Genomic DNA, 26895 nt, shown 5'->3' with positions numbered 1-26895 from the left:
TTCTGCATTTAGGAGTCATGCTAAATAGGTTCAGCGTATTTAGCACTTAGAAACCATGCTTGTAGGGTCTCAAACTAATCTTACATTCTGGACACTATGTTTGGTTAGTTTAAAATCAATCCTTGCATGCCAATCAGGTTGTAAAATTATTGCACTGTCTAAAATCAGTCCTCACATCTAGATAGCATGCCCATAGGATCTAATGAACCTAAACTGCTTGTTTAAAATGGTTTTACTGGTTATTGCACTTATGATTGACGACTAGAGATCATGTCCATAGGATATCATTGATACACGCCTACACAAGCCTGTAGGGCGACTAAAAATCATGTAAACTGTAAAATTGTGCTTCTTATGAACTATCCATATTCCGCAACCCCCTCTAAAATCAGTAGGCAAACTAATTAGGTATTGGTTCCCGCTTTAATAAAGCTTTGCATATATTCTGATTTGTGTTCACCTAGATATCCTGTCATTAGGACTCTTTTCAAATGTCTAAAACACTGTTGTCTGAGACGTGCATTTGTTTGTTCTTTTTGTGGAGGTAAAATGTGAGCCCCTCTTAATTGTTCTTTTCTTGATAGTCCTAATTGTTTTGTTTGTCGCCTAGAGTTTTCTCCTTTTAATTATTGTAGGAGAGTCTTGATCCACCCTAACTAGATGTCCTAAAATACCTCCGGGACTATATAAGTAAAGGGGTGGTTAGTGCACGCATAGGATATATCTTAAGGTTTCTAAAATACTTTAGGCTATGACCAAGAGGAGGGAATTGGGTAGTAAAGGATATGATGACCTGTGGGTCAATGCCACGCGTAACCCCTCTAGTTGAGGAAGGCTTACCGGGTATTGTGCAGATAAGATCATATAGGCTAACAAACCTAGGACTTCCCTTGCCTTATTTACATATGTGAGCTTAGATTGCCTATCTGTTAAACTTCCTTTATTTACATGTGTGTGCTTAGATTGCCTATTTGTTAAACTTCCTTTATTTTCATATGTGTGCTTAGACTGACTATCTGTTAAATGACTAATTCACATAATTGAGTTCGATCGGGATCCACCATTGTGGATTGCGAGGGGTGCCTAACACCTTCCCCTCTAGGTTATTTTGAGCCCTTACCCAATCTCTGGTAATACAAACTAGTTATATGAGTTAATTGCTCTAGGTGCCCTAACACACCTTAATCCATTAGGTGGCGACTCTTCAAATACCCAATTCCAAAAGAGGAGACGAGTTGTTCCCAATGAATGTCGAAATCTGGACTCCGTGAGGAAAAAGGGGGTGCAACACTTATCACTTGTTTGAAATAGCATAATACTTATAATCTCCAAATAATCTCATTCCCAAGCTTACGTTGATTAACTAACGACGAAACTTTAACGTACGAAAATGCGGGACGTAACATCTCATTTCCGAGCTTATATCAATTTACTTATAGAGTATTTCCACGTAAGAAAACATGGGGTGTAACACAAAATAATCAAAGCAAGCGAGTAGAAAAGTAAGGATCAATTCAATTGCACGATTGTCTAGGACCCACGGTGGGTGCCAAACTGTTTACCCATAAAACGGTATAATTGAATTTATACGTAGTTTCTAGACAAGTAAACTAATTTGATCCTGAAATAATAAAATAATCGAAGAATTATGCAATACTTAACCTTAAAATGTAGATGAAACAACAGAAGTGACAGCTCCGGGAACAAGATTTCCGGGCACAACAATAGTGAAATCAAAAAGTGAGAAAGTAAGATTTTATTAAGCTTCGTATAGAATATAGTGTAAGTTTATCAGAAAATTCTTGTCCCTTACAATGATAACTAAGCTCACTATTTATAGTTGTGTCTAGGGAAGGAGTTCCTAGGATCACGCCCTTGTTTAATATTAATTATGAGGGTCATTAATGAAGACGTAACGGTGAACATAAATTCCAAATTCCCTGTAATAGGCCATCACTCTTAACATCGCAGAATATTCTTTATTAAATGCTACCAGGCGCAGAGCATTTAACACATCTTTATGAATGTTGTTCCTTCCAGTGACAAGCGGAATACCTGTGTTCAGTCTTTGGCCATCCCCGTCTTGATTCCACATGTCCTTCATTTAGATGACCACGTGTCATATCATATTTTACCAACCTTCTTTCCTACTAGGACTTGCAAACTTTGCGACATGAACCTTGTAGAGAAATATATGAGATAAGAAATCACAACAAACACAAAATTCGGATTTCATTGTCATGTGTTCAACGGTCATGTCATTGCCCAACGGATTAACCAAAGCAATATCGCTTGATGAATAAGTGGAGGATGAAGATAAGAGAGTAAAAAAGAACTCAACGTCAGTAATATCTTCGTAAGAAGATAATGCACTAAAATATTTTCAAACATAAAATGGACGCGCGGTGAATGAAATTATAACTATTATAGTTTAGTGCTTCTCTTCTGCAGTTAAACCCTAACATTAATAGTAATATGAAGGTGATTTGGAAAAATCTCTCAGAGGTAAGAAGAATTTTCATAAAGCACTAGAGTTTAGAGGCTAATTACCAAATATAATTATAGTTTGCCTAATTACTGTACGTAGCTACACAACCTGTGTGAACTGTATTCGTTCGCGCAATAGATACAACTTGTATCAATTGTACTCGCTCGCGCAATGAATACATCCAAGGCAAAATACATGGATGTATACAAAGAATACAACATGTATCAATTGTATTCTTTCGCGCAACAAGTACAATCAAGAAGAAATACAGAAATACAGAAAAATAGAATGCTCTCAGTGCGAGTCGAACTCGAGACCTTCGTTTACTAAGTGGGTGTTCAGTACTGCAAGTAGATTTGTAACAAAATTCAAATATAACAATAAATGATAATTTTTTGAAAATATAGCTATGAAAGGTAAATGTTCAGTTTCATGTAAATTTTTTTTTAATATATTCACTATTACTGGACAACTAAAACCATTATTGTAGGCTGCTTGGGGGGTTAAAATATGGAGTTATCACAATAAGTTGTCGGAGCAAGAGTTAAAATATCATGCAGCAACATGATGGCAATGCCAAAGGGTACGAGCTTTTGGTGAGGTTTATGCTATGAAAAATAATAAATAACGTATATAGAGAAATGCTTGCAAAGAAAAAGGTCCAAAATAAATCTACGTGCAGGTTTTAGAGGTATATATTTGATGGTAGGCTATAATTATGTATTTTAGTCGCTTATTATACTCTAATTTGCTACGCTTTAATTGAGTTTGAGCTTTAATCGCTATTGTTTTGCACTAATTGCGTGTTTTACACCTTGTATGAGTAATTCTGAGCTATGTAGATGTTATGAAACAAATTCAAGCTATATGGAGATTTTAAGTCTGTATAAAAGCCGAAGGAATTGAGTTGGGATCATGTTCGGGGGCCGAGGATCAATTCTTGACGTCAAATTACACTAGTGCGACGCACTAGTGTAATTTTATGTCAGAAATTTCCAAAATTCAAAGACTGAGTTTTTTGGTCTGACATGAAAAGGCACTAGTGCGACGCACGAGGTGATGCACAGTGCGACGCATGAAAAGCAATAAGGTTGTAAGCTTTCCTATTTCGGCTAGGAAAGGGAGATTTCATCTAGGCCCAACCCTACTTGGTATAAATACATGGAAAACATAATTTTCTAGCTTTTGGCATACCTTAGACCTAAGGAGACTATTTTGGAAGGAGACAAGACATTGGGAACATTCTTTGAAGGAGAAAATCATCGAGTTCTTCATTCCTTCATCTTTTCTCTGTAATTTGTATATGCAAAATACTTGGAAAGTTGGTACTAAGAACATGAGTGGCTAAGCACTCTAGTTTCTAGGGTTGTGGTTGACATGATTATTAACATTTATTAGGTACATCTTCGTTGATTCGGATTATCATCTTGTGCTTGTTTCATTAATTCTAGTTTTAACTTGTGAATTATTGTAGCTACCAATTCACCATACTATCTATGCTATGCTTGGAAAAGTTGTGTTTAGATTAGAGTAGAATTAAAGATATCTTGTTTCAGTACCCGTGGCTCGAGAAAAGATTTCGCGGTTAGGATAGGAATATACCTAACGGTCTTTCTTAGTTAAATACCGTATGATATTTGTTCTGTAATGACTCGGCTGATCGTTTTAATAGTTAGAGCCCCGATCTCCTATTAACTACTTTTCCCATATCTATTTCTACTATAGTGACTTGCCAGGAGGCTTCATTTTGGTTTTGGAGTGCTTTGGGACACTTAGTCCCTAAATGGAGGCTTAAGTCATAAAATATGGACTGTAGTCGGAACTGTGTGAAGACAACTCCGTAATGGATTTACATCGATTCCATTAGCTCTGTTGGGTGATTTTGGGCCTAGGGGCATATTCGGATTGTGTTTTGGAGGTCCGTAGCTCATTTAGGCTTGAAATGGAGAAAGTCAATTTTTTGGAGATTTGGACCGGTAGTAGAAATTTTGATATCGGGGTCGCAATTCCAATTCCGAAAGTTGGAGTAGGTCAGTAATGTTGAATATGACTTGTGTGCAAAATTTGAGGTCATTCGGACGTGGTTTGATAGGTTTCGGCCTCGGTTGTTGAAATTTAAAGTTTTAAGTTCATTAAGTTGGGATTGGAGGGTGATTTGTGTTTTTAGCGTTGTTTAATGTGACTTGAGGGATCAACTAAGTTATGGTGTTTTAGGATTGGTTGGTATGTTTGGTTGAGGTCCCGGGGACCTCGGGTGAATTTCGGATGCTTAAAGGATCATTTTTGGACTTTGGGAGTTGGCAGATTTTTCTACTATTTTGTGGCAGACATTTTGTTCATCGCGTTCGCGAAAGGGGTCTCGTGATCGCGTAGGGAATATGAGAGGTCAGCTAAAGTTGTGTTTCACATTCGCGAAGATGAAGACACAATCGTGTAAGGTAATCCGCGTTCGCGAAGAGGAAGTGAGGCAACAGTGGAGTTCAAGTGTTATTCTTCGTGGTCGCGTGAGGACAGACGTGATGGCGTAGGTGTGAGCATCTAGTGCATCGTGTTTGCATGGTGTGTTACGCGTTTGCGTAGAGTTAAATTCTAGAGAAGTGAAGTTGTCCTCCGCGATCGCGAAGCTATTTTCGCGTCGTGATTAAGAAATCACTAGGCAGTATTATACATTTCAAAAACGAGGGTTTGGCCATTTTTGTTGAAACTTGAGTTTGGGAGCTCGGATTTGGACAAGATTTTGAGAGACTTTCAGAGACATCAATTGGGTAATTATTCTATACTTGATTTTGGTTATATCCCACTAATCTATCATTAATTTTATCATTTAATTTCGGATTTGGGGTGAAAAATTGGAAAAAATAGGAAGAAATTCTTCAACTAAGATTTTGAGTTTTGATTGGGATTTTGACATCGGATTTGGATAATTTTGGTACGAGTGAACTCATGAGTAAATGTGTGTTCATGTTTTGTGACTTTTACCCAATTCCGAGATGTGGGTCTGGGGATGCTTTTTAGGGCGATTTTCGAATTTCTTGTTTAAGATTGATTTCATTAATTAGATTAGTCTATTATAGTTGTATTTATGATATGTAATTGCTTTTGGCTAGATTTAGGCCATTCGAAGCCAGATATTCATGGTAAAGGCATTGTGACTGATTGATTGAGCTTGGTTCGAGGTAAGTGGCTTGCCTAACCTTGTGGGGGGAACTCCCCTTAGGAGTCAGAGCCACAATCCCCTATTAACTTCTTTCCCCATATCTATTTCTTCTATTGTGACTTGTAGGGAGGCTTCCTTTTGGTTTTGGAGTGTTTTGGGACATTTAGTCCCTAAACGGAGGCTTAAGTCTTAGAATTTGGACCGTAGTCAGAATTGTGTGAAGAAGACTTCGGAATGGAGTTTCGTCGATTTCATTAGCTCTATTGGGTGATTTTGGGCTTAAGGGCATGTCGGATTGTGTTTTGGAGGTCCGTAGCTCATTTAGGCTTGAAATGGCGAAAGTCAAATTTTTGGAGATTTTGACCGGTAGTAGAAATTTTGATATCGGGGTCGGATTCCGATTCTGGAGGATGGAGTAGGTCCGTAATGTTGAATATGACTTGTGTGCAAAATTTGAGGTCATTGGGCCGTGGTTTGATATGTTTCGGTATTGGTTATAGAAATTTGAAGTTTCAAGTTCATTAAGTTGGGATTGGAGGGTGATTTGTGTTTTTAAAGTTGTTTTATGTGACCTGGGGGCTCGAGTAGGTTCGTATATAGGATTGGTTGGTATGTTTGGTTGAGGTTTTGAGGGCCTCGGATGTGGTTCGGATGCTCAATGGGTTGAAATTTGGACATATGCCATTACTAAGATTTCTGGTTGCTGGTGTTTTCGCATCAGCGGTTGGGGAACTGCAGGTGCGGACTCGCACATGCAAAATATTAGGCGAAAAAGTGGTTTAGAAGGAGGAGCTCAAGGATCGTAGGTGCGAGGTAATATTATGCATTTGTGATGCCCGCAGATGCGACCCTGGAGGGCAAGTACGAAGAGAGACCGCAGAAGCGGACCAGCTTTTGCAGGTGCGGCCACTTTCTCGAAGAAGCGGTCCTAGGTCCCTTAAGTCATTTCCAGACCTACGATGGAATTTTGGTAGGTGACGTGCCGCAGGTGCGATGAATAGGTCGCATAAGCGAATTTGTTGGGAAGAAAAGGGGAAAATTCAAGGGTTTGATCTCATTTTCATTTTGGGACTTGGAGAGCTCGGATTTAGGTGAAGTTTTGAAGAAATTTTAGAGGAAGTTATTGGGTAATGATTCTTAACTCGTTTTTGGTTGTTTTCCATTAATTCATTATTGATTTCATCGTTTAATTAAGGATTTGAGTTGGAAATTGGGAAAATTTGAGAAAAGTTCTTAGGCCAAATTTTGGGATTTTGATCGAGATTTTGGTATCGGATTTGAGTAAATTTTGTATGGTTAAAATCGTAAGGGAATGGGTGTTCATATTGTGTGTCTTTTACCCAATTTCGAGATGTGGGCCCGGGTGGCTTTTTTGACGATTTTCCAATTTCTTGCCTTAGCACTGATTTTATTAGCTAGATTAGTTCTTGTAGCTATATTTATGTTATGTAATTGGTTTTGTGTCATGCCCCAACCTCGGGAGGCGCGACCAGCGCTCAATCGAGTGAACCCAACTGAGCAAGCCTTTTAGACACCTTCTACCCAACTCACTATGATCAAGAAACCAGGCTTTCATTTGAATTAGACAATAGGAAATATCATACATGAAACATTGCTAGTTCATTTTATATTACAATCCTTAAACCATAGTTAAATTTCCAAATTTCATACATTTACCATTTAAAGGAAACAAGAGTTGAGAATTACAACATAGTCTAGTGACCCATCCAATGCTTGTACATAACCCACACAAACGTCTACGAAGCCTCTAAGATACAAAAGACAGTTATGATAATGCCGGCAACAAGGCCCCGGCTATACCTCAAAAGTGGAAATTATAACAAAAGATGTACAACATAACCCCTGAAGGAAAAGGGGCTCACCATGACTTCTTAGAGGAGGATGCTTCGCTACCTATGATCGGCACTATCTGCTATGAAACCACCTACATCCATTCAAAAGATGTAGCAGCCCCGGCAAAAGGGGCATTAGTACCATGGAATAGTACTAGTATGTATAACTAAACACCATCTTATTAGAAAGAACAACCATACAAGAACAGAGAAATCATAAGGACTAACACGAGTATTAAACAATCACCACATCATGGAGTAAAAGGAGTCACATAGCTTTCACATAATTTCCATAGCTTTAGGTTTGGACATTTCATATTGTTGCATCATTATTCTCAATACCACCGCTTTCTTGCGCGGTGTCCGTTCACAACCCGATAGGCTAGGTTGCCTCATTTGAGACATGTACCTCAGAATGGACCAAAGATTTTATTTTGACAATGTTGAACCGGTCAATCACAACTTTGTTTGAGCTCCTTGAACCTAGATCTCGGAACATCCAAATTTCTAGGTAGAGTTACCGCCATGTTGACTTGTCCTCGGCCATAGTCCCATTCCCTTAGATGATTTCTCAACTCTCTCTCTAGTTAAGCCTTTTGTAAGTGGATCTGCAACATTATCCTTTGATCTTACATAATCAATAGTGATAATTCCACTAGAAAGTAGTTGTCTAACGGTATTATGTCTTCGTCGTATATGACGAGACTTTCCGTTATACATAACGCTCTCTGCCCGTCCTATTGCAGCCTCACTATCGCAATGTATGCAAATAGGAGCCAAAGGTTTTGGCCAGAACGGAATGTCTTCTAAAAAATTCCGAAGTCATTCAGCTTCTTCACCGGCTTTATCCAATGCTATAAACTCTGATTCCATTGTAGAGCGAGCGATACATGTCTGTTTGGAAGAATTCCAAGATACTGCTCCTCCACCAACAGTAAACACATATCCACTTGTGGACTTTGTTTCTAATGAGCCGGTTATCCAATTAGCATCACTATATCCTTCAATAACCGCAGGATATTTATTGTAGTGCAAAGCGTAGTCTTGGGTATACTCCAAATATCCCATAACTCGTTTCATAGCCACCCAGTGATGCTTGTTGGGATTACTTGTGAATCGACTAAGTTTACTTATTGCACAAGCTATATCGGGTCGTGTACAGTTCATGATGTACATTAGACTTCCCAACACACGAGCATACTCCAATTGAGACGTACTTTCGCCTTTATTCTTCATAAGATGATGGTTTAAGTCAATTGGAGTCCTTGCACTTCTAAATTCCAAGTGTTTGAATTTTTCAAGTACCATTTTCACGTAATGTGATTGAGACAAAGCTAGACCTTGAGGAGTCCTCTGGATTTTAATTCCTAGAATTACATCGGCAACTCCTAAGTCTTTCATATCAAACTTACTAGCAAGCATACGCTTAGTAGCTTGAATGTCGGCAATGTCTTTGCTCATTATTAGCATATCATCAACATATAAGCAAACAATGACTACATGATTTTGAACGTTCTTAATGTAAACACATTTATCACATTCATTAATCTTAAAACCATTTGACAACATTGTTTGGTCAAATTTCGCATGTCATTGTTTGGGTGCTTGTTTTAGTCCATAAAGAGACTTAACAAGTCTACACACCTTCTTTTCTTTTCCCGGAACCACAAACCCTTCAGGTTGGTTCATGTAAATTTCTTCCTCAAGATCACCATTTAAGAAGGCTGTTTTTACATCCATTTGATGGATTTGAAGACCATACAAGGCGACTAACGCTATTAGCATCTGAATAGATGTAATTCTTGTTACCGGCGAGTATGTGTCAAAATAGTCAAGACCTTCTCGTTGTCTAAATCCTTTGACAACAAGTCTTGCCTTGTATTTTTCAATAGTACCATCGTCTTTCATTTTCTTCTTGAAAATCCATTTAGAACCCAACGTTTTGTTACCCGTAGGAAGATCAACCAATTCCCAAGTATGGTTGCTCAATATGGATTCTATTTCACTATTGACAGCTTCTTTCCAATATTGTGCTTCTGAGGAAGACATTGCTTCCTTGAAGGTACGAGGCTCATTTTCTAACAGAAAAGTCAGAAAATCTGGACCGAATGAAGTAGATATCCTTTGACGTTTACTTCTTCTTGGATTTTCTTCATTAGGCATACCATCTGTTATTTCCTCCCGAGGTCGTTTTGACTTTTGGCAGGTCACTTCACTTTCCTTTTTATACGGATAAATAGTTTCAAAGAATTCAGCATTATCTGATTCTATTATCGTATTAATGTGAATCTCAGGATTTTCTGATTTATGAACCAGAAAACGATATGCCTTGCTATTGGTTACATATCCAATAAACACACAATCAACCGTTTTTGGACCTATCTTAACCCTTTTAGGTTTAGGAACTTGTACCTTAGCTAAACACCCCCACACTTTGAAGTATTTCAAGCTAGGCTTCCTTCCTTTCCACTTTTCATAAGGAATGGACTGTGTTTTACTATGAGGTACACGGTTGATTATCCGGTTAGCTGTAAGTATAGCTTCCCCCCACAAGTTCTGTGGTAAGCCAGAACTTATTAGCAATGCATTCATCATCTCCTTCAACGTTCGATTCTTCCTCTCCGCAATTCCATTAGATTGTGGAGAGTAAGGGGCAGTTGTTTGGTGAATAATGCCATTTTCCAAACAAATTTCTTCAAAAGGAGATTCATATTCGCCACCCCTATCACTTCTTATCATTTTGATCTTTTTGTTTAGTTGCGTTTCAACTTCACTCTTGTATTGCTTGAAAGCATCAATTGCCTCATCTTTACTATTAAGTAAATAAACATAGCAGTATCTCGTGCTATCGTCAATAAAAGTAATAAAATACTTTTTCCCACCGCGAGATGGTGTTGACTTCATGTCGCAAATATCTGTGTGAATTAAGTCTAAAGGACTTGAATTCCTTTCAACGGACTTATAAGGATGCTTAGCATACTTTGATTCCACACATATTTGACATTTGGAATTAATGCAATCAAATTTTGGCAATACTTCTAGATTTATCATCTTCCGCAATGTTTTGAAGTTTACGTGACCTAAACGCGAATGCCATAAAGTGTTTGACTCAAGTAAGTAAGAAGAAACATTCACTTTATTGATAGGAACTGCTATTACATTTAGCTTAAAAAGGCCCTCATTTAGGTAACCTTTTCCTACATATACATCGTTCTTACTAAGTACAACACTATTAGAAACAAAAATACATTTGAATCCATTCTTGACAAGAAGTGAGGTAGACACAAGATTCTTGCAAATTTCTGGAACATGGAGGACTTGGTTTAGAGTCACTATTTTTCCCGACGTCATCTTCAACGCAATCTTGCCAACTCCTTCAATTTTGGCCGTAGATGAATTTCCCATGAAGATTGTCTCGTCGGGACCTGCGGGGGCATAAGAAGAAAATAACTCCTTGTTAGCACACACATGGCGGGTGGCTCCAGAATCTATCCACCATTCTTTCAGATTTCCTACCAAGTTGCATTCAGACAACATGGCACACAAGTCTTCCATTTCATCTTCAACCATGTTGGCTTGATTCTTTTTCTTCTTATCAGTCTTTGGCGCACGGCAATCCACTGCCTTATGCCCAGTTTTTCCACAATTGTGGCAATTACCCTTGAACTTCTTCTTTCTTGGGTAATTCTTTGGTCCAGAAGCCTTCTTCCTTTTCTTATTTTGTGGTGCCTCCTCAACAATGTTTGCCCCCACAATTGTTGAGTTTCCACGTGACTTCTTTTCAGCATTTTTGTTGTCTTCTTCTATCCTCAGACGAACAATCAAGTCTTCTAGTGTCATTTCCTTCCGCTTGTGTTTAAGATAGTTCTTAAAATCCTTCCACAACGGAGGTAATTTCTCAATGAAAGCAGCGACTTGAAAGGCCTCATTTATGACCATACCTTCAATAACAAACTCATAATTAGTAATAAGATAAATCTTATTAATAAAATTATTGACTCGGGTCATACCTTCAGCCAGGAGGTCATGCACAATGACTTGTAATTCTTGGACTTGAGTTATGACTGACCTAGTGTCAATCATCTTGAAATCCAAAAACCTTGCAGCCACGAACTTCTTAAGTCCGGCATCCTCAGTCTTGTACTTCTTCTCAAGTGCATTCCATAACGCTTTTGAAGTTTCCATGACACTATAGACATTGTACAAGCCATCTTCCAAACAACTCAATATGTAGTTTTTGCACAAGAAATCAGAATGTTTCCATGCTTCAGTTATAACAAGTCGTTCATCATCCGGAGTATTCTCAGCCATGACCGGAGGATCCTCCTTGATGAAACGTTGCAAACTCAACGTAGTAAGATAGAAGAGCATCTTCATTTGCCAGCGTTTGAAGTTGTAAGCACGTGATTTTTGCCCTATGTGAGAAATACTCCCAAAAGTTCAAAATAAAACATTTTTCCTTTGTGTGCAATTTTGAGAATTTTCGTGGCATTTTCGATAATTATTTGTATTTGTCCATGCATGTTTATTTGTTAAATTAATAAAAAATACAAAAATATGTCGCATTTGCATTTAGGATTTAATTCTACAATTAGGAACAATTAAGTTTGTTTTTACAAGAACAAAAAAATCATAAAAATAATGTACGTTGCATTTTTAGCATTTAATGTCCAAATTGTGTGATTTTATCGTAATTGCTATTTAATTGTGTGTTAATTGTTATTGAGAGTTAATTTGCACTTTCATAAATTAATTTAGTTCTATATGATAATTTAGGATTTTTAGAATTTAGTTTTAGTTTAAGAAAAAATAAAAGAAGAAAAAAAGAAGCATTGGAAATAAGAAGAAAATCGGATTGGGCCACCTTTTAAATTAAATCAACCAGGCCCAAACCAGATAACCCCTTAACCAAACCCCTACCGGGTCAATCCGACCCGGTCCGCCCCATAACCCAAACAAACACCCCCTTCTTCCGTTTTTCATTTTTTGAAAAACCCTAACCTAAAAAACCTAAAAAACACCCGCCCCCCCCCCCCTCTTCTTCTCCTTACCCCAAACAAACCCTCCTCCCATGGCTGCCATCGCTGCATCTGCTCCCCCTCACGCCATCCATGGCTGCCCCCTCACCACCATTTACTCCGTCGCCATTGACGCAGCAGCTGCCCCGTCTTCATCTTCTCCGTTGAGCTCCAGCCAACTTCACCTGCTGCTTCTTCAAACACCATCTTTGATCCCTCCCCACTTGAACCCTAATGTCTCCGTCTCCCCATACTCTCAAGAAACATCCCAGCGGCAAGTCCCTTTTTCTCTCTAACGTTCCTCGTTTCTCGCTGCCATCGCCGATCGCCAGCTTCCTCCGCCCAAGTTCCACCTGAAACGCGCCATTTCTGTCGTTCAAACGGCCATCCTTACTACCTCATCGTCCAGCCACTCCAACCCTCAACCAAACGAACCAGTCCATCGCCACCTACAACCTCCCGCCACGACCACCCATACCCACGACGAACAGCAGTCGTGAAACAACTCCAAACGCCAGCTCTACTATCACGTCTTCAACACCCCAAGTCGCCGGAAAAACCAGCAACGACCACTCCACATGAGCAACCACCATTGCTTCTGCTACGTCCAGCCATGAACTCGATCGTCACTGCGTCAAAAACGAAAATGGGTTGAAAACAGTGATGTTTGTTCAGGCGCGTCGAGTTTCCGTTCGAACCCGGACTTCAAACTAGTAGGTTTTCGTTCTTTTTTCTTTTAGTTTTCGTTTAGTAAATTCATCTTCCGCTCCTTTTCTTCTTTCCATGATTATGTTCTTGTTCCGATAGGTTGGTTTGAATTCGAACCCAGGTCTTTGTTTGAGTTAGATTTAATTCGTGTTCATTTTTTGTTTGAAGTTCGTTAGTTTTTCATCAAGTGATTTAATGTGAGTGTTTATGTGTTGGTCTTTAGTTTTTGATTTAGTTTGAATCATTTATCTTGGTTGTAATGTTGTTAGATTTAATTTGAAGTTCAATTGATTATTGAGTTTAGTGATTTGAATCTACTTGTTTGTTATGTTCAATTTGTTACTGTTATTGAATCTGAAAGTATGTTTGTTGTTAAAAATGTTGTTCAATCAAAATAATTTCAGTTGTTTCTTTATTGTTCATCATATGGTTTGGTTCCCTGAATCCTTAGTCTTTGTTTTGATGATATTTGACATTATCTGAGTTTCTAGCTTAAATTTGTTGATGAAATTTGATTAGGAATTGGTTATAGCTGTTGTAATTGGATCGTTGATTAGGTGAATTGGTTATAGCTGATATGGTTTTTGGTACAGATTGAAAGGGATGGGGTAGAATGGTAATTTCAGTAGTTTCAGGGGCATTTTCGGGATTTTAAATTTTAAAAAATGATTAACTTGAGTGTTCTGTCCACTAAGTACTAATAATATTAAATTAATACATTTTTTAATACATGGTGGGGGACAAGACAAGTGGTAGTGGGAATTAATATATTTGTTTAATATAGTGTGGGACAAAGCATGTGGTAGTGGGGAATAAGGGAATTAAATAAAGAAAAGATATGTGTTAGTGGGAATTAATATTTGTTTAATATAGTGGAGGACAAAACATTAAGTAGTGGGATTCAAAAGGGGGATGGGTAGAAGATGGTGGAATTTAATTTAAATGCTTCAAGTTTGGCTATAAGAAAGAGGAGCTGGACACAAGATTCGGGGGGGATTTTTGAAAAGAATTTTCTGAATATTAAGGGGGGATTCTCTGAACATTAAGAGAGATTTGAGGATTTTCGGAACAGAAAAAAACATTCTGGAAATCTAAAGAGAGAGTAGTATACACCCGATATACAATCTGCATACACTAGATATACAGAGGGGTCAGAATTTAAGTGTTAAACATTAACTGGTCTTTCAATCTAAAAAAGGTTCACTTTGTTTCTGCCCGTTGATTGTTGTTGGTGTTTCTGAATTTTTATTTGGTTTGTTCCTTGAGTTTGGTTGGTTATTTGCTATTACTTCACTGGTTATTGCTGGATTTTTTGCTTGATTTTAAAATCTGTCACTGGTTTCTCGTTGCTGGTTGTTACTGGTTGCGGGGTGTTGCTGTTGTTGTATGCTACTGCATTTCTGTTGATCTTCCTCTCCTTTTGCTTCCAATATCAGGTACACAACTGACATGTTGGTTACTGTAAGCTGAAACATGAAGCATGAATACAAATAAAGAGTTGAAGTTTTAATTTGATTTAGTTTTGTTACTGATTGTACTTAGGACATTCTATACACTATTGTTTTCGTAAAAAAATTCTGTCATTTCTGTATAACTGGACAGTGTTATAGTAATGTAGTCAATAATGTCCCGTTGTTTTAGTTTGGTTATTAGGTAGTATAAATTCAAATTCATGTTAAATAAAACCAGGCCAGTAGACTGTTTTAATATCATGGCAATTTAGCTCCAACAATCAATTGTTTGAATTTAGGATTAAAACTAGACCCTTAAGTTACTTCATTCCAATTAATTGCTCTTTCTAAAACTTGCATGTAACTTGCTTAGTTAGATACTATCATCTTATATCTCTGTAAGTGCAAAAATTGTGAACATGTGTAGAAATAATTAACTAGACCTAATATTGGAATAAGACGGCCCAAGTCAAGTTTAATACTACATGCGGTGAACCTGGGCCCACGTTGGCCAACGGGCTGTCCATATTGTGTTTACATTCTAATTTAACAAATTGCGTTCGAAACCCGACTATAACAACTCGTAAGCATGTAAATAAATTAGGACCTTTTCTCTTTCATTTTTAGAGACAAATTTAATAGAAAAAATGTAGGCACTTTAGGATTATCATTTTAAAAAAAATAAATGAGATGAGCCTCGTCCAATAAAACGCACAAGTTGCGGGGCTCTCAATAAATGGTTAATAATTAATTAGACTTCGGATGAGCCGTTTTAGCAAGATTTCACGGCCTTCTCAAAAATAATAATGCGCTAGTCGCTTTAGGCGCGTCTTTAATAATTTACTTTCTTAAACCCGGGTGCACATTTATGTGACCCAAATCCAAATCTCAACAAAGTCGAAATGTGTCTCTAACCACGGGTGTATTGATGTGACGTGGTTTGAGATGTGTTTTCACGACGTTGCAATTCTCGTTGAAAAATAACAATAATAAAAGCGGTAAAAAGTTTAAATTTGCACATAGGTTCAATATGAATAAAAAATCAGATAAATAAGCCAAATATGACAGTTGAGCGACCGTGCTAGAACCACGGAATTCGGGAATGTCTAACACCTTCTCCCGGGTTAACAGAATTCCTTATCCGGATTTCTGGTGCGCAGACTGTTAAACAGAGTCATTCTTTTCCTCGATTCGGGATTCAACCGGTGACTTGGTACACCATAAATATCCCAAGTGGCGACTCTGAATATAAATAAATAAATCTCGTTTCGATTGTCCTTTAATTGGAAAAACTCCCTTCCGCGCCCCTTTGAGGCGGCGCGGGCGAAAAAGGAGGTGTGACAGAAGTCAATACCAGAAAACTTTCCGGGTTTTTCTGCCGGTGCCATAGCATGAGCAGGAGTAGAACGGCTTGACGAGGCAGCAGCACTCGTAACAGTAGCAACCGTTCCCGCAACACTTCCATTAGTTTGGTTTTCATTCGTCATATTTCTGTAAAGTTGAAAACAATACAAAACTTGTTAAATCAGTGAAATTTTGATATCTTCAAACTGAATACCAAACCAAACATACAACACATAACAATGGTGAAGTTTCTATATACTTCAAATCCGTACGTTTATTATTCCGGCAAAGTTTTTATGAACTTTAAACCGGACAGAAACTATTATAGGAGTAGAAAGCAACAAGGCTTTAGTCTCCAACAAAGTATATAGAAAACAGTTTAATAATCAACACAGAAATGTTAGTAATATTGAATATTCCTTAAGCTTGTGAGCGTTACTGTGTTAAAACAAAAAATCAGAAAATTGTTAGAAGAATAAAGAAATGTATAAAATAGTAAAGAATCAGAAATATTCCGAGTCCACAATTTTCTTGTGCGTCCTTAAGGAATTTTAACCCCCTCACACGTTGCCAAGGTAATGGATTAAATCCTCCCAGGATAAAACGGAATAAACCTTCCTGCAACAGTGGCAATACAAACTGCAGGATACCAACGAACTCAAAGAACGGAGCAAAATCACACTTACGAATTTGAGAGAGAGAGACAGCGAATTAGGATGCAGTATATTCAGAAAGAAAGAAGTTCTAGAGTGTTTTTTCGTGTCTAGAAGATGCAGCCTTGCCTCAGAATTTATAGGCAAATATCAGAAGAGGTGTCTGGAAAGGTGCCTTTTCAGAAAATACGCTGCCTGCCGCGGTTCTACCGCGATCGCGGCAGAACCGCGGCCAGCGAGGCCCTCTGAACTTTCAGTTGGGTTCTGGCGTAGTTTCCGCAGTGATTTGGAATTTAATTAATTATTAAATAATTAAATAAATTTTGTCCAAAAAATAATCTTATTGATCATTTGACAAATCCGAAGCCGAGCCGAGCGAGCGACGACGACGGCGCGAGGGTTCATTCTCTTCAACTCCTTTTAAGAGCTTTAAGAAGTGAATCTATTTATAAGCACACAAATGTGATTGTCCCTCACCAATGAGGGACAAAGTGCAAGACAAAAGTTTACTTCTTCAAATTTTCATTTTCCCTCCATTTTATTTCCCTCCATTTCCAATTCACACTTCTTCTACTTTAAAGTCCAATGGCTTAAAGTCCAACATTTTCTTCTTGATGCTATTGGAGTGGCTGAAATAACACGTGTATACTGGGAAGGCAACACTGTAGCAGATGCTTTGGCCAAGTATGAAAGCATCAGGCGACATATATCAACGGAGGAAAATAATATTATGTACTTGGAAACACCTTCAACTTTTATTTTACCAGTTTTTATTAAAGATAAATTGAGGAAAATCGCAATGCGGTCTATCCTTATGTTAGGTAATACTAATTTTCCTATGCTTTTAATATAGTAGCCTCTCCTTTCATTAGCCAAAAAAAAAATAAAAAAAAAAAGCTGAAAAAAGAAAAATTAAAAAACAAATCATTAAGAATCATCATATATACGTGCGTGCATGTGTAATTGTGTAGGTGCAGACGCAACAATTGACACCCAATTCTTAGTTAGTATTCCACCACAAGAAATCAGGGGTAGGGTTTCGCGTGTGAGAACTATATATAGAGAGAGAGTTGAAAGAGAAAAAGGGGAGAACTTTACAATTCGATTAGGCCGAAGAGAGATATTTTCAGGAACTAGGCGGTGAAAGTTCGTAGCTGCTTTAGGGATTTTAACAATAATACCTTGATATAAGGTGTAGTTGAGGATAATTGGGAATTATTAGCTCTTTTGGCTTGCTTTAGGCCTTAGGGTAGAAGGTAAAAATAAAATATTCAGTTACGTACCAAAGACTACTGTATTAATATTTGACGACATTAGCTTCTTCCCTTAATTAAACTACCAATTAATTACACGCAAATATCATAAATACAAACACGAAAAATTAGGGAAAAAACATATATATATCCATAAATAAATTGAGTACTAAGACGCACACCACAGAGCTGTAATGGTAGTAGGAACCTTATTATCAATAGCCTGAGATTCTAAGAAGTCTTTCTTCTTCATAACACTCTATCGTATATACACCCTTTCCCTTTAATTTGCTGTACGTAGTTTAATTCTCATTAGGTTTCAAAGAGTGAGTGAATAATCATGGCGAAAAAGGGAAGCATATTCAAGAGATCGTCAAGTGGAACAATACGTAACAATAAATCCAAGGAAGTCATGTCGAATAATGAACAAATCCATGAGGAAAATAGAGACGACGACAAGAAGGTCATTAATAATGCAGCCTATATACTTTTATCAATGAAACACCATGTTTTGAAAGAGGAAGATGCTATTTTACTTCAAAATATGCTAAGCAAAAGATTGCCAAGAATTCCACCAATTCAAAGTTTAAGAGGAATCATTGGAATATGCAGTGAGCCTTTCGAAAAACACTTGACACACACAGATTTAAGTGATAATTTCAACAGGCTTTCTTTGAATAGGGACAAAGTCATAGCTTTTATATTGCCAATGTTGCATGAACATGAAGATGTTTATGATTGTAAAGGAATACAAGTGACTACTTATGGTCCGGACGGGGTTGCATACGATATGATATTCAAGTCTTGGGCAGATTCTAAGCTTTATGTGCTTAATTCAGGGTGGAAGAAGTTCTATAGATCCTACGGTTTGCATGAACATAATGATTATTGGGCTACTGTTTGGATGTTTCGTCATAGATTAACTGACAAGCCTTGTTTTGCACTCACTTGGAAGCATGATCCGATCCGATCGTCATTGCCCAGGTCCAAGAACAATAACAGAAAGTGATACAACATATATAGAGGTTTTCGTCTTCACTTTATTTTTAGCATAGAGTTAATTACTAGTACTCCATATATATAGATCTTATATAGGTAATTGCTTAGCTTCCAGGTTTCTAGTGGTGAACATTGCTCCAGCTCTGTTTTGATCTGTGAACTGCTCATCTTGAAAGTGCTGTTGTCATTATAATCTTACTCATATCAAATATTTACTAGTAGGATATATTAATCAAATAGTTACAATTTACAATCATAACAATTCATTTACCTTGGTTCAAGTAGCGAACAAGACGCTTGAAATAACCAGCCTCATATGAAGAGCCTAAAGTGTCTCTCCGTACTCAATCCCCCCCCCCTAACTCCCGCCGCTTCTCTCTCGCTCGCTCTCCCTCAAAAAAAACAAAGGGGCAGTCCGGTGCACTAAGCTCCCGCCTCCCGCTATGATGCGGGGTCCCGGGAAGGACCGGACAACAAGGGTGTATTGTATGCAGTCTTAGCCTACATTTCTACAAGAGGCTGTTTCGAGGCTCGAACGCAGGGCAGGGTCTCAAAGGGGTTTAAACGATCCTGGGCTACTTCACCCGTTATTGTAAGGTTTTGAAATAGATGTGAGTATTCTTTCACAAAACTCACACTTTTGGGAGGAGAAGAAGCGGTGACCTCTACACTAGCACTTCAGAATGCTGAAATAATGTACTGAAGACGACAAGGTTGATTCATCTCCAAAAACCTTATTTAATAAAGAGAAAATTTTGCAACTTAAAATGATTATCAGTATGAGGACTGTACAATTTCAATATTTCAATCAATCAACAAATAATTGAAGTATAAGAAAAGAAATAAGAGTTCTTTGCTCGTTAATGTGATGTCTCAAAAGTAACTTGATTGGGGTTGCAAGAGCTCAAGTTGAGCTAACAGTTTAGCCACTGTAGATTTCAACAATGAGTCACCATTCTGTGCTAAATCAATAAGCACCACTTGTGCAGATTCACCATACTCTACTCTATAAGCCTCCACTCTGAAAATCCGTTCCAAAATCCAAAGTGATCTATCTTGAGCTTTCAGGCTGATCCCTTCTTCAAGATTCTTGATAAGTGGTTGGACACAAGACATTTTCACTAAGAAATTGCTCCCATTTTCCCAAATCTCATCCTGTAATAATGTTGCAAGGCAAGTTAGTGCAGCTTCATCGGCTTCCCTTTCGTTGCCTTGTAATATTTCGACTAACAGAGGCACTGCCCCTGCTTTTACCAAGCAAAATGTGCTTCTTGTAGAGCAATGACAATCATGTACTTGACAAAAAGCATCTGTAGGATGAGGAGGGGCACACGAAAACCATCTTGATTTTCTCAATTTTCTTAGAGCGACCGAGTTTTGAGATAGTTGAGCTAGAGATGTTGCAGCTCTAGATTTGGCAACTATTGAACCACACGTGAGCAACTTTACCAGAGCATTGATCACCCCATTGTCAGCAGAAAACTGTTGTAGTTTCTTATCCGAAGGAAGAGTAAATCGGATTAATATTGCAGCAATGTTCTCAGCTAATAACCATGATGTTGTAGGAGTACTTGACATCAATATGGAAACCAAAATGGGCAATAGGTTAGCTCTCATAAACATATCAGTAACATTCTTATTATTCACTGGAAAATTGCTTAGTATGCCAATAGCAGCAGCCTTTTCATCATCAGTAGTGGATGATGATGATACGACGTTGATCAATATGTTCAGATGCATTTCTTCTAGCTGCTCCATTAGCTCCCCGCCTTGCATATCATTAGATAATACGTAAATCAAATGTAAAGCTCCATTCCTTATCTTGGTATTGCGGCTTTCTGTTAGGAATGGCAAGAGAAGGCGAACAGCGCCATTTTCCTTCATTTTTCTTCTGACCCTTGAGGCATTCGGGCGTGCAGTGATAGCATTAAGTGCTTCTAACAAGTGACACTGGATTACTGGACTAGTCAAATTTAGGAGCGAAAGCATCTGCTGAGCAACATCGTGTTTCACTAGTACAATGCCAGCTTCCGGTTGAGCTGCTATTTTTGCAAGAATCGCGGATGCTGGCTCTCTTAGAGTCATGAGCACAGATGTCACGGAGAAAAGAAGCTGCAGTAGAGTTGCAACGATGCCTGATCTTATCAGACATTCAACGTTTGCTTTCGAGGTAGATAAGTTGTGCAACGCGTTTAGAGATGATTGCTTAGCTTCTAGGTTCCCGGTTGTGAACATTTTCACTAGGGGTTCAATGGCTCCATCTTGTCCAAGGCTAGCTCTATTTTGTTCTGTCAACTCCATTCTAGAAAGTGCTGTTGCCATTAGAATCTTACTCATATCGGATCCTGCAAACATATATTAATCAGTTCACTATATTCATATCGGAAGGGGTAGCTTTGGCATAACTGGTAAAATTGTTGTCATGTTACCAGGAGGTCACGAGTTCAAGCCGGAAAAATAGCTTTGTAGAAATGCAGATAAGGCTGCGAACAATAGACCCTTGTGGTCCGGACCCCGCGCATAGCGGGAGCTTAGTGCATTGGACTGCCCTTTACTATATTCATATCGGTCTATTATGTGCCTCTGCATCTAGCATCGTGTAGAACTCATATAATAACGGTTCTAGTAAATACTCCCTCCGTTCCAATTTATGTGAACTTGTCTGACTAGACACGGAATTTAAGAAAAAATGAAACTTTTGGAATTTGTGGTCCTAAACAAGTCAAAAAGGGGCCCAAAATATTTGTGTGGTTATAAAAGTTTCTCATTAAGGTTAGAATTGTAAGTTTAAACTAAATTGTTTCAAAATTTAGAAATGGGTCATTCTTTTGGAACGGACCATGAAGTAAATAGGTTCACATAAACTGGAACGGAGGGAGTATAGCTTATTAATCAAATACTCCCTTTGTCACAATTTATGTGGCCCCGTTTAATTAGGCACATAGTTTAAAACAAAAAAGAAAGACTTTTGAAATTTGCGGTCTAAAACAATACTTAGCTATTCGTGTGGCAGTAAATCTTCTCGTTGCTTTTGAAATTAAATTGTCTCTAAATATAGAAAGGTGACTTCCTTTTTGGGATAATCAAAAGAGGAAAGAGTCTCACATAAATTGGGACAGAAGAATATATAATATATGGAAGACTCACAAATTACCTTGGTTCAAGTAGTGTACAAGAGGCTTGAAATAACCAGCCTCAGCCATATGAAGAGCATATTGAGTATTGCCTGATAAAGAATTTAACAAGTTGGCAGCATCATGAGAAGCCATTTGATCATCCCCATTAAAAATCGCAACCAACATTACAATGCAGCCTTGAATTCTCCCAACTCTTCTATTAACTGCAGCAACATCAGAGAGACTCACCAACAAACCCACTGCTTCTTTTTGCTCTTCAAAATCACGACCCAACGACTTCACCAGTATCGATAAATTCCCCATTTCTGCCATCTTTTCCTGCACACAATATGAAAAGTCCAAACTTTCAGCTTCTTGATTCTCAATTTTGAATGCATTTAACTAATACTCCCTTTGTCCCAACTCATGTGGAACCATTCGAATTTCGACAGTTAAAATTCTTAATTTTGATCATGAATTCGGACATAAAATTTCTAAACTTTTTAAAATAAAATTTACATATTCAAAAACTACGTAAAAGGTACTATAAGTCACAGTAATCAACAGTTTAGAATACTTGGACGGCATATGAAAAAATTACGGTCAAAGAAAAACTCGTTTGACTCTCGAAATCTGAACGGTGCCACATAAATTTGGATGGAGGGAATACTAAGTTAATGTACCTTATATTCATCATCTTGAGCGACCAGGGCTTTTAGTATTCTGAGTATGATCAATCTATGGTCAGCTTTACTTGAACTCAGCCGATTAAACAGCACGGGGATCATATCTTCATGATGAACCGTTTCTTTAGTAATCATACCATCCAAAACCAATGTATTCAATCCATTGAGCGCGCGCTTAAGAATTTTTTCATCACTATATTTGATTTGAACAACAACATCATCGACATCTAAAGTTATTCGATCGTCTTCTTCTTCTACTATCTCTCGATCATATGATGAGAACTCGGATTCATCTGAGCTCATGATCAAACTAGGCTTATTAACACTACTCATCTTCATCATATCTTTTCTCAGTGTCTCAATCTCTACCTTGTTAGTAATTTCGACGACGTCATGACTAGCAAAGAGCACAAGGCCTAAAGCTCTAGCAAGATTCTGCACAATCACTTGTACTTGTATGTGTTGCTCATCATGTGCAAGGGAGAATTGGCTGCTTTTCAATAAGGCCTCGGCACGTTTAAAATCGACTTCAAGTGATTCAATGGCTTTCTGAATAGGAGTACTGTTGGTCATAATAACCCTTTTATCATTTTTCAATTCAGTGAGAATTGAGCTCAGTTTCTCCATAAATTCTAAGAGTTGTTCTTGAGCAGATGAATATTCTGAGTCTCTCCCCTGAGATGAACACATAGTATCATCTGTTGTAGTAGTAATTGATTGTTGATCAGAGGACAGTACCTCTCTGATTAATGTTTTTTCTTTCACACTCATCTGCAGTTTTTTCTTTTTTCAAGTATGAAAGAAGAGAAGAAAATGAAGAAAGACCAAGACTTAGTTCAACTCTTACTACAGTAGTAGTAGTATTTTTGTCTGTTTTGTTCATCATTTAGTTCATTGACGTGAAATACAAGGGCTAATTTGCCTTTTAATATATTGAATCCTTTCCCTAATTGAAAGTGGTGTTTTGTTTTTTTTGTTATACATGTGGTCATTTTTTTAACAACTTTTTCTAGAATTATATTGAAAATTTATTTTAGTACGTTTTTCATGAGAGAAAAGGGAGAGAGAAAGTTGGAAGGATGTGCTTTGTATGGATGTGAAGGCAAGGCAGGCATCTATCTAATAATCCAAGAAAGTCTCACATCGTAATAAATACACTTAATAAACTTTGAATGTTTGACTTAGTCCTAAATATTCTTGTATGACTTGTACTGTGCAAATCGCACACTCCACTTTTTCTTTTCCTTTTCCTTTTCTCTTTTACTCTTTTTATTTTTTTGGCTGGTCCTTCTTTGATGGTTATATTTTCAAAAAGGTCCTTGTACAGTCCGTTAAATAATTTTCTGCCACAAATATAGGGAAGGAGACGAAAAAGATGTAGTGATATACGAGTCAAATTGCTTTACAAATAGTATACTTGTCAATTAAGGTCAACACAAAATGAAGCGCATATAGGAGTATATCTTAATGGAATATATTAAGTAGAAAAAAATAAGGGATGACAAAGTAAACGCAATTAGCTTTCCTAGTTTGTTGGAGTGTCCCTGATTTAGGAAAAGAAGTGAATTCTTCTGAGGGTGGCGTTGGACCATTTTGACGGCCGGCAGGCGGCAGCTATGACAATGTGGACACAGGAATGGAATGGCAGCTGACTGAGATATATTTTGTTAAAGAGATTATAATAGGTACTCCATCTTTATTTGACATGACACCCGAGGAGTAGAGAATCTTATTTTTCCTAGAAGACAAGTTGGCTATTGGAGGAAGATAGAGAAAAGCTGTGTTTCACAATGTAAAATTGGGGTGTAACGTTTTAATTTTTAAATCATATGAAACTAGTTAATTAGCCATATTTCTTTTTATAAATTTAGTTGTTAAATATTTTCTAAAACAAATTACATAATGTTAGTCATATAACAATTATATCGAGGTCCCATGCATGTTGAAGAAAAATTCAAAATAAAAATTACAAAACCAAACGACTAAGGTGAAAATAAAATAACAGACAAATCAAAGTAAATAAGATTCCTACCTTTTTGTAGTTTTAGTGGTGATAGTATTTACATTTAAATTCTTTTCATCAGTAATACTAATTATACAAGTAGTAGTAAAAATTTGTTAGTATAAATATGGTGACTTTTTGAGATTTCTAAAATAAAGAAAAATTAAATGAGGGTAAAAATTAAAATTACAATAAAATAGAAAAGATAAAATATTCCGTCATATTTTTTCTTAATCCCTCATTAAATTTCTTTCTTAGTGATTTTACTAATTATATCCTTAGGTATTTCATTAGTTAACACAGAACATTTATTATGTTTCTAAAACAAACTTTTCTAACATTGTTTACTATTCTCTTCAAACACAACTCCTTACTTTTTTTTCCTCATTTTTTTTGTTTATTCTCTTATTTGTCTTGTCTTATTTTAAAATTTTCAAGACTACTTTTCAGTAACTTAGGTACCTTTTGTATTCGAAGCTAATGCTATTCCCACTCTTTTCCTTAAGCGGAAAATTATCGGATTCCATTCCAGCTTAAATTTCAGCCTGCACTAAAGGCCAGAGTTTTGCGGAAAAAACAGAACACGCATGTTTACTATTATCATGGCACTATCTCCCTATCACCAAATCTTTGTTAAAGCTTAAAGTACTCATATACAAAACAATACTCATATATAAATAAATACACAACAACTAAAATATAAAAAGACTTAAAAGAAAAAACTAATCCAGATATGTATAGCAATGGAGTAAAAATAACACCCTTTCTCCTCCTATTCAAAGCAAACTCCATTATAAATTCCCAACTTCTCTGCAATATTTATCTTTATTGTATATAAATAAATATACAATAACAATTAAAATATAAAAAACTTAAAAGAAATAACTAATCCAGATACGTATAATAATGGAGTAAAAATAACACCCTTCCTCCTATTTAGCGCAAACTCCATTATAAATTCCCAACTTATCTGCAACATCTTGCACCTTCACTTCAGCATCAAAACTACGAAGACCTTCTATAGCAGTGTTCTTATTGCTTCTATGTGGAATGTAGGAGAAGAAGGGAATATGTCATTAAAATTTGGGAAATGCATAGTAATGAGGAGAAAGGAAGGTGAAACTGAAATTGCTTAATTAAGGAGAAAGAAGCAAAAGAAAATTGAGAAGTTGCTCGATCAAAACACAGTATATAGCTTCTTCTACACCAGTGACACTTCTCTTCATAATACTTAGATTCCTCCAATTCCTAGCAAATGGCACGAAGTGAAGTTATCATGTAGACACACCAATATCAAACAAACTGCATTGTTGAAATTCTGTGTAGGTGTAGAAGGAATAGCCATTAACACAGCATCAAGGAATTCTCTCATCAATTCAACAGTATCATTCTGCCTCATCTTCGTTTACAAAAGTTGGCATGGCTTAGTAACTAAATAACCAAGATTAAGATGTACACCTTGAAAGAAAAAATTCCAGTGTTATCTAATAGGTGTCCTACTTCAATCTTTATGTCAAAAAACTATTTTTATGTACTACATATTATCTCTTCCTTACAACAAAAGGAATCAATAATACATAGACAAAAGATAATATAACTTGAATAGGAGCTTCATCTGACAAGCTATACTGGTTCCTACAATTTTTTTTGTCAAATAAATAACACTTGACATTTTATGAAGGTAAGAAAAAAAACTAAGACATTATATTTTCAATTTGACAATGGTTTTGGCTTCTAGTGCAGCTGCATTTATGTCAGTGAAGTTTTAGTTGCTTTTTGAGTTCAAGTAAAAGCTAATGGAAGCTATTTCAAGTTTTGTATACATATTTTTCTTTTGTTTTTTCTCCCTTAAATATGTAGACCATGGTAAGTCCTTATTAATAAAAGAAATTATATGCAAAGAGATATGAATCCGTAAAGTTGCACCAAACTAAAGGTCACTCTTTTATTGAACTTGGATGAAATCGGCAAACCTGGAAAGAGAATATCATGAAAGTCAATTATGTCATAGCCATAATAAGGATTAGAGGATCAGATAGTCGAGAACTCTTAGAAGCTACAGCAAATTCAAAAAAGCAAAGTCATATTCACACCATACAGTTCAAAGAAAATCACACTAAAACTATTTAAGAAATAGAAGCTTATCACAAAGAACAAACAACATGGG

The 26895-nt window shown here is 37.0% G+C and overlaps 2 protein-coding genes across 2 annotated transcripts; one reads left to right on the top strand and one right to left on the bottom strand.

Moving 5' to 3' along the window:
* Positions 1 to 18265: 18265 nt before the first annotated feature.
* On the top strand, positions 18266 to 18934 carry LOC104213117 (putative B3 domain-containing protein At4g03160). The gene has a single exon (XM_009762547.1). It carries the CDS (start codon positions 18266 to 18268, stop codon positions 18932 to 18934), a length of 669 nt encoding a protein of 222 aa, XP_009760849.1.
* Positions 18935 to 19642: 708 nt separating this feature from the next.
* Positions 19643 to 23606, bottom strand: LOC104213114 (U-box domain-containing protein 44-like). Its single transcript, XM_009762544.2, has 3 exons — positions 22724 to 23606; positions 22079 to 22379; positions 19643 to 21269 (listed from the first exon to the last, which is right to left on the bottom strand). The coding sequence occupies exons 1-3, from the start codon at positions 23495 to 23497 to the stop codon at positions 19798 to 19800; spliced, it is 2547 nt and encodes an 848-aa protein (XP_009760846.1). The 5' UTR covers positions 23498 to 23606; the 3' UTR covers positions 19643 to 19797.
* Between the last annotated feature and the right edge of the window lie 3289 nt (positions 23607 to 26895).

Source organism: Nicotiana sylvestris, chromosome 9 (genome assembly GCF_000393655.2).
Source record: "Nicotiana sylvestris chromosome 9, ASM39365v2, whole genome shotgun sequence".
NCBI classification, from domain to species: domain Eukaryota; kingdom Viridiplantae; phylum Streptophyta; class Magnoliopsida; order Solanales; family Solanaceae; genus Nicotiana; species Nicotiana sylvestris.
Note: the sequence above shows the minus strand (reverse complement) of the source record. Positions and strands in the feature narration are given on the sequence as shown.

Excerpts from the sequence above, each read along its gene's own strand:
- LOC104213117 (XM_009762547.1), top strand. The coding sequence starts at position 18,266 with ATGGCGAAAAAGGGAAGCATATTCAAGAGATCGTCAAGTGGAACAATA.
- LOC104213114 (XM_009762544.2), bottom strand. The coding sequence starts at position 23,497 with ATGAGTGTGAAAGAAAAAACATTAATCAGAGAGGTACTGTCCTCTGAT. Across the intron at positions 22,380-22,723 it reads CTCAAGATGATGAATATAAG|GAAAAGATGGCAGAAATGGG; the intron begins GTACATTAACTT and ends TATTGTGTGCAG. Across the intron at positions 21,270-22,078 it reads TGTACACTACTTGAACCAAG|GATCCGATATGAGTAAGATT; the intron begins GTAATTTGTGAG and ends ATATGTTTGCAG.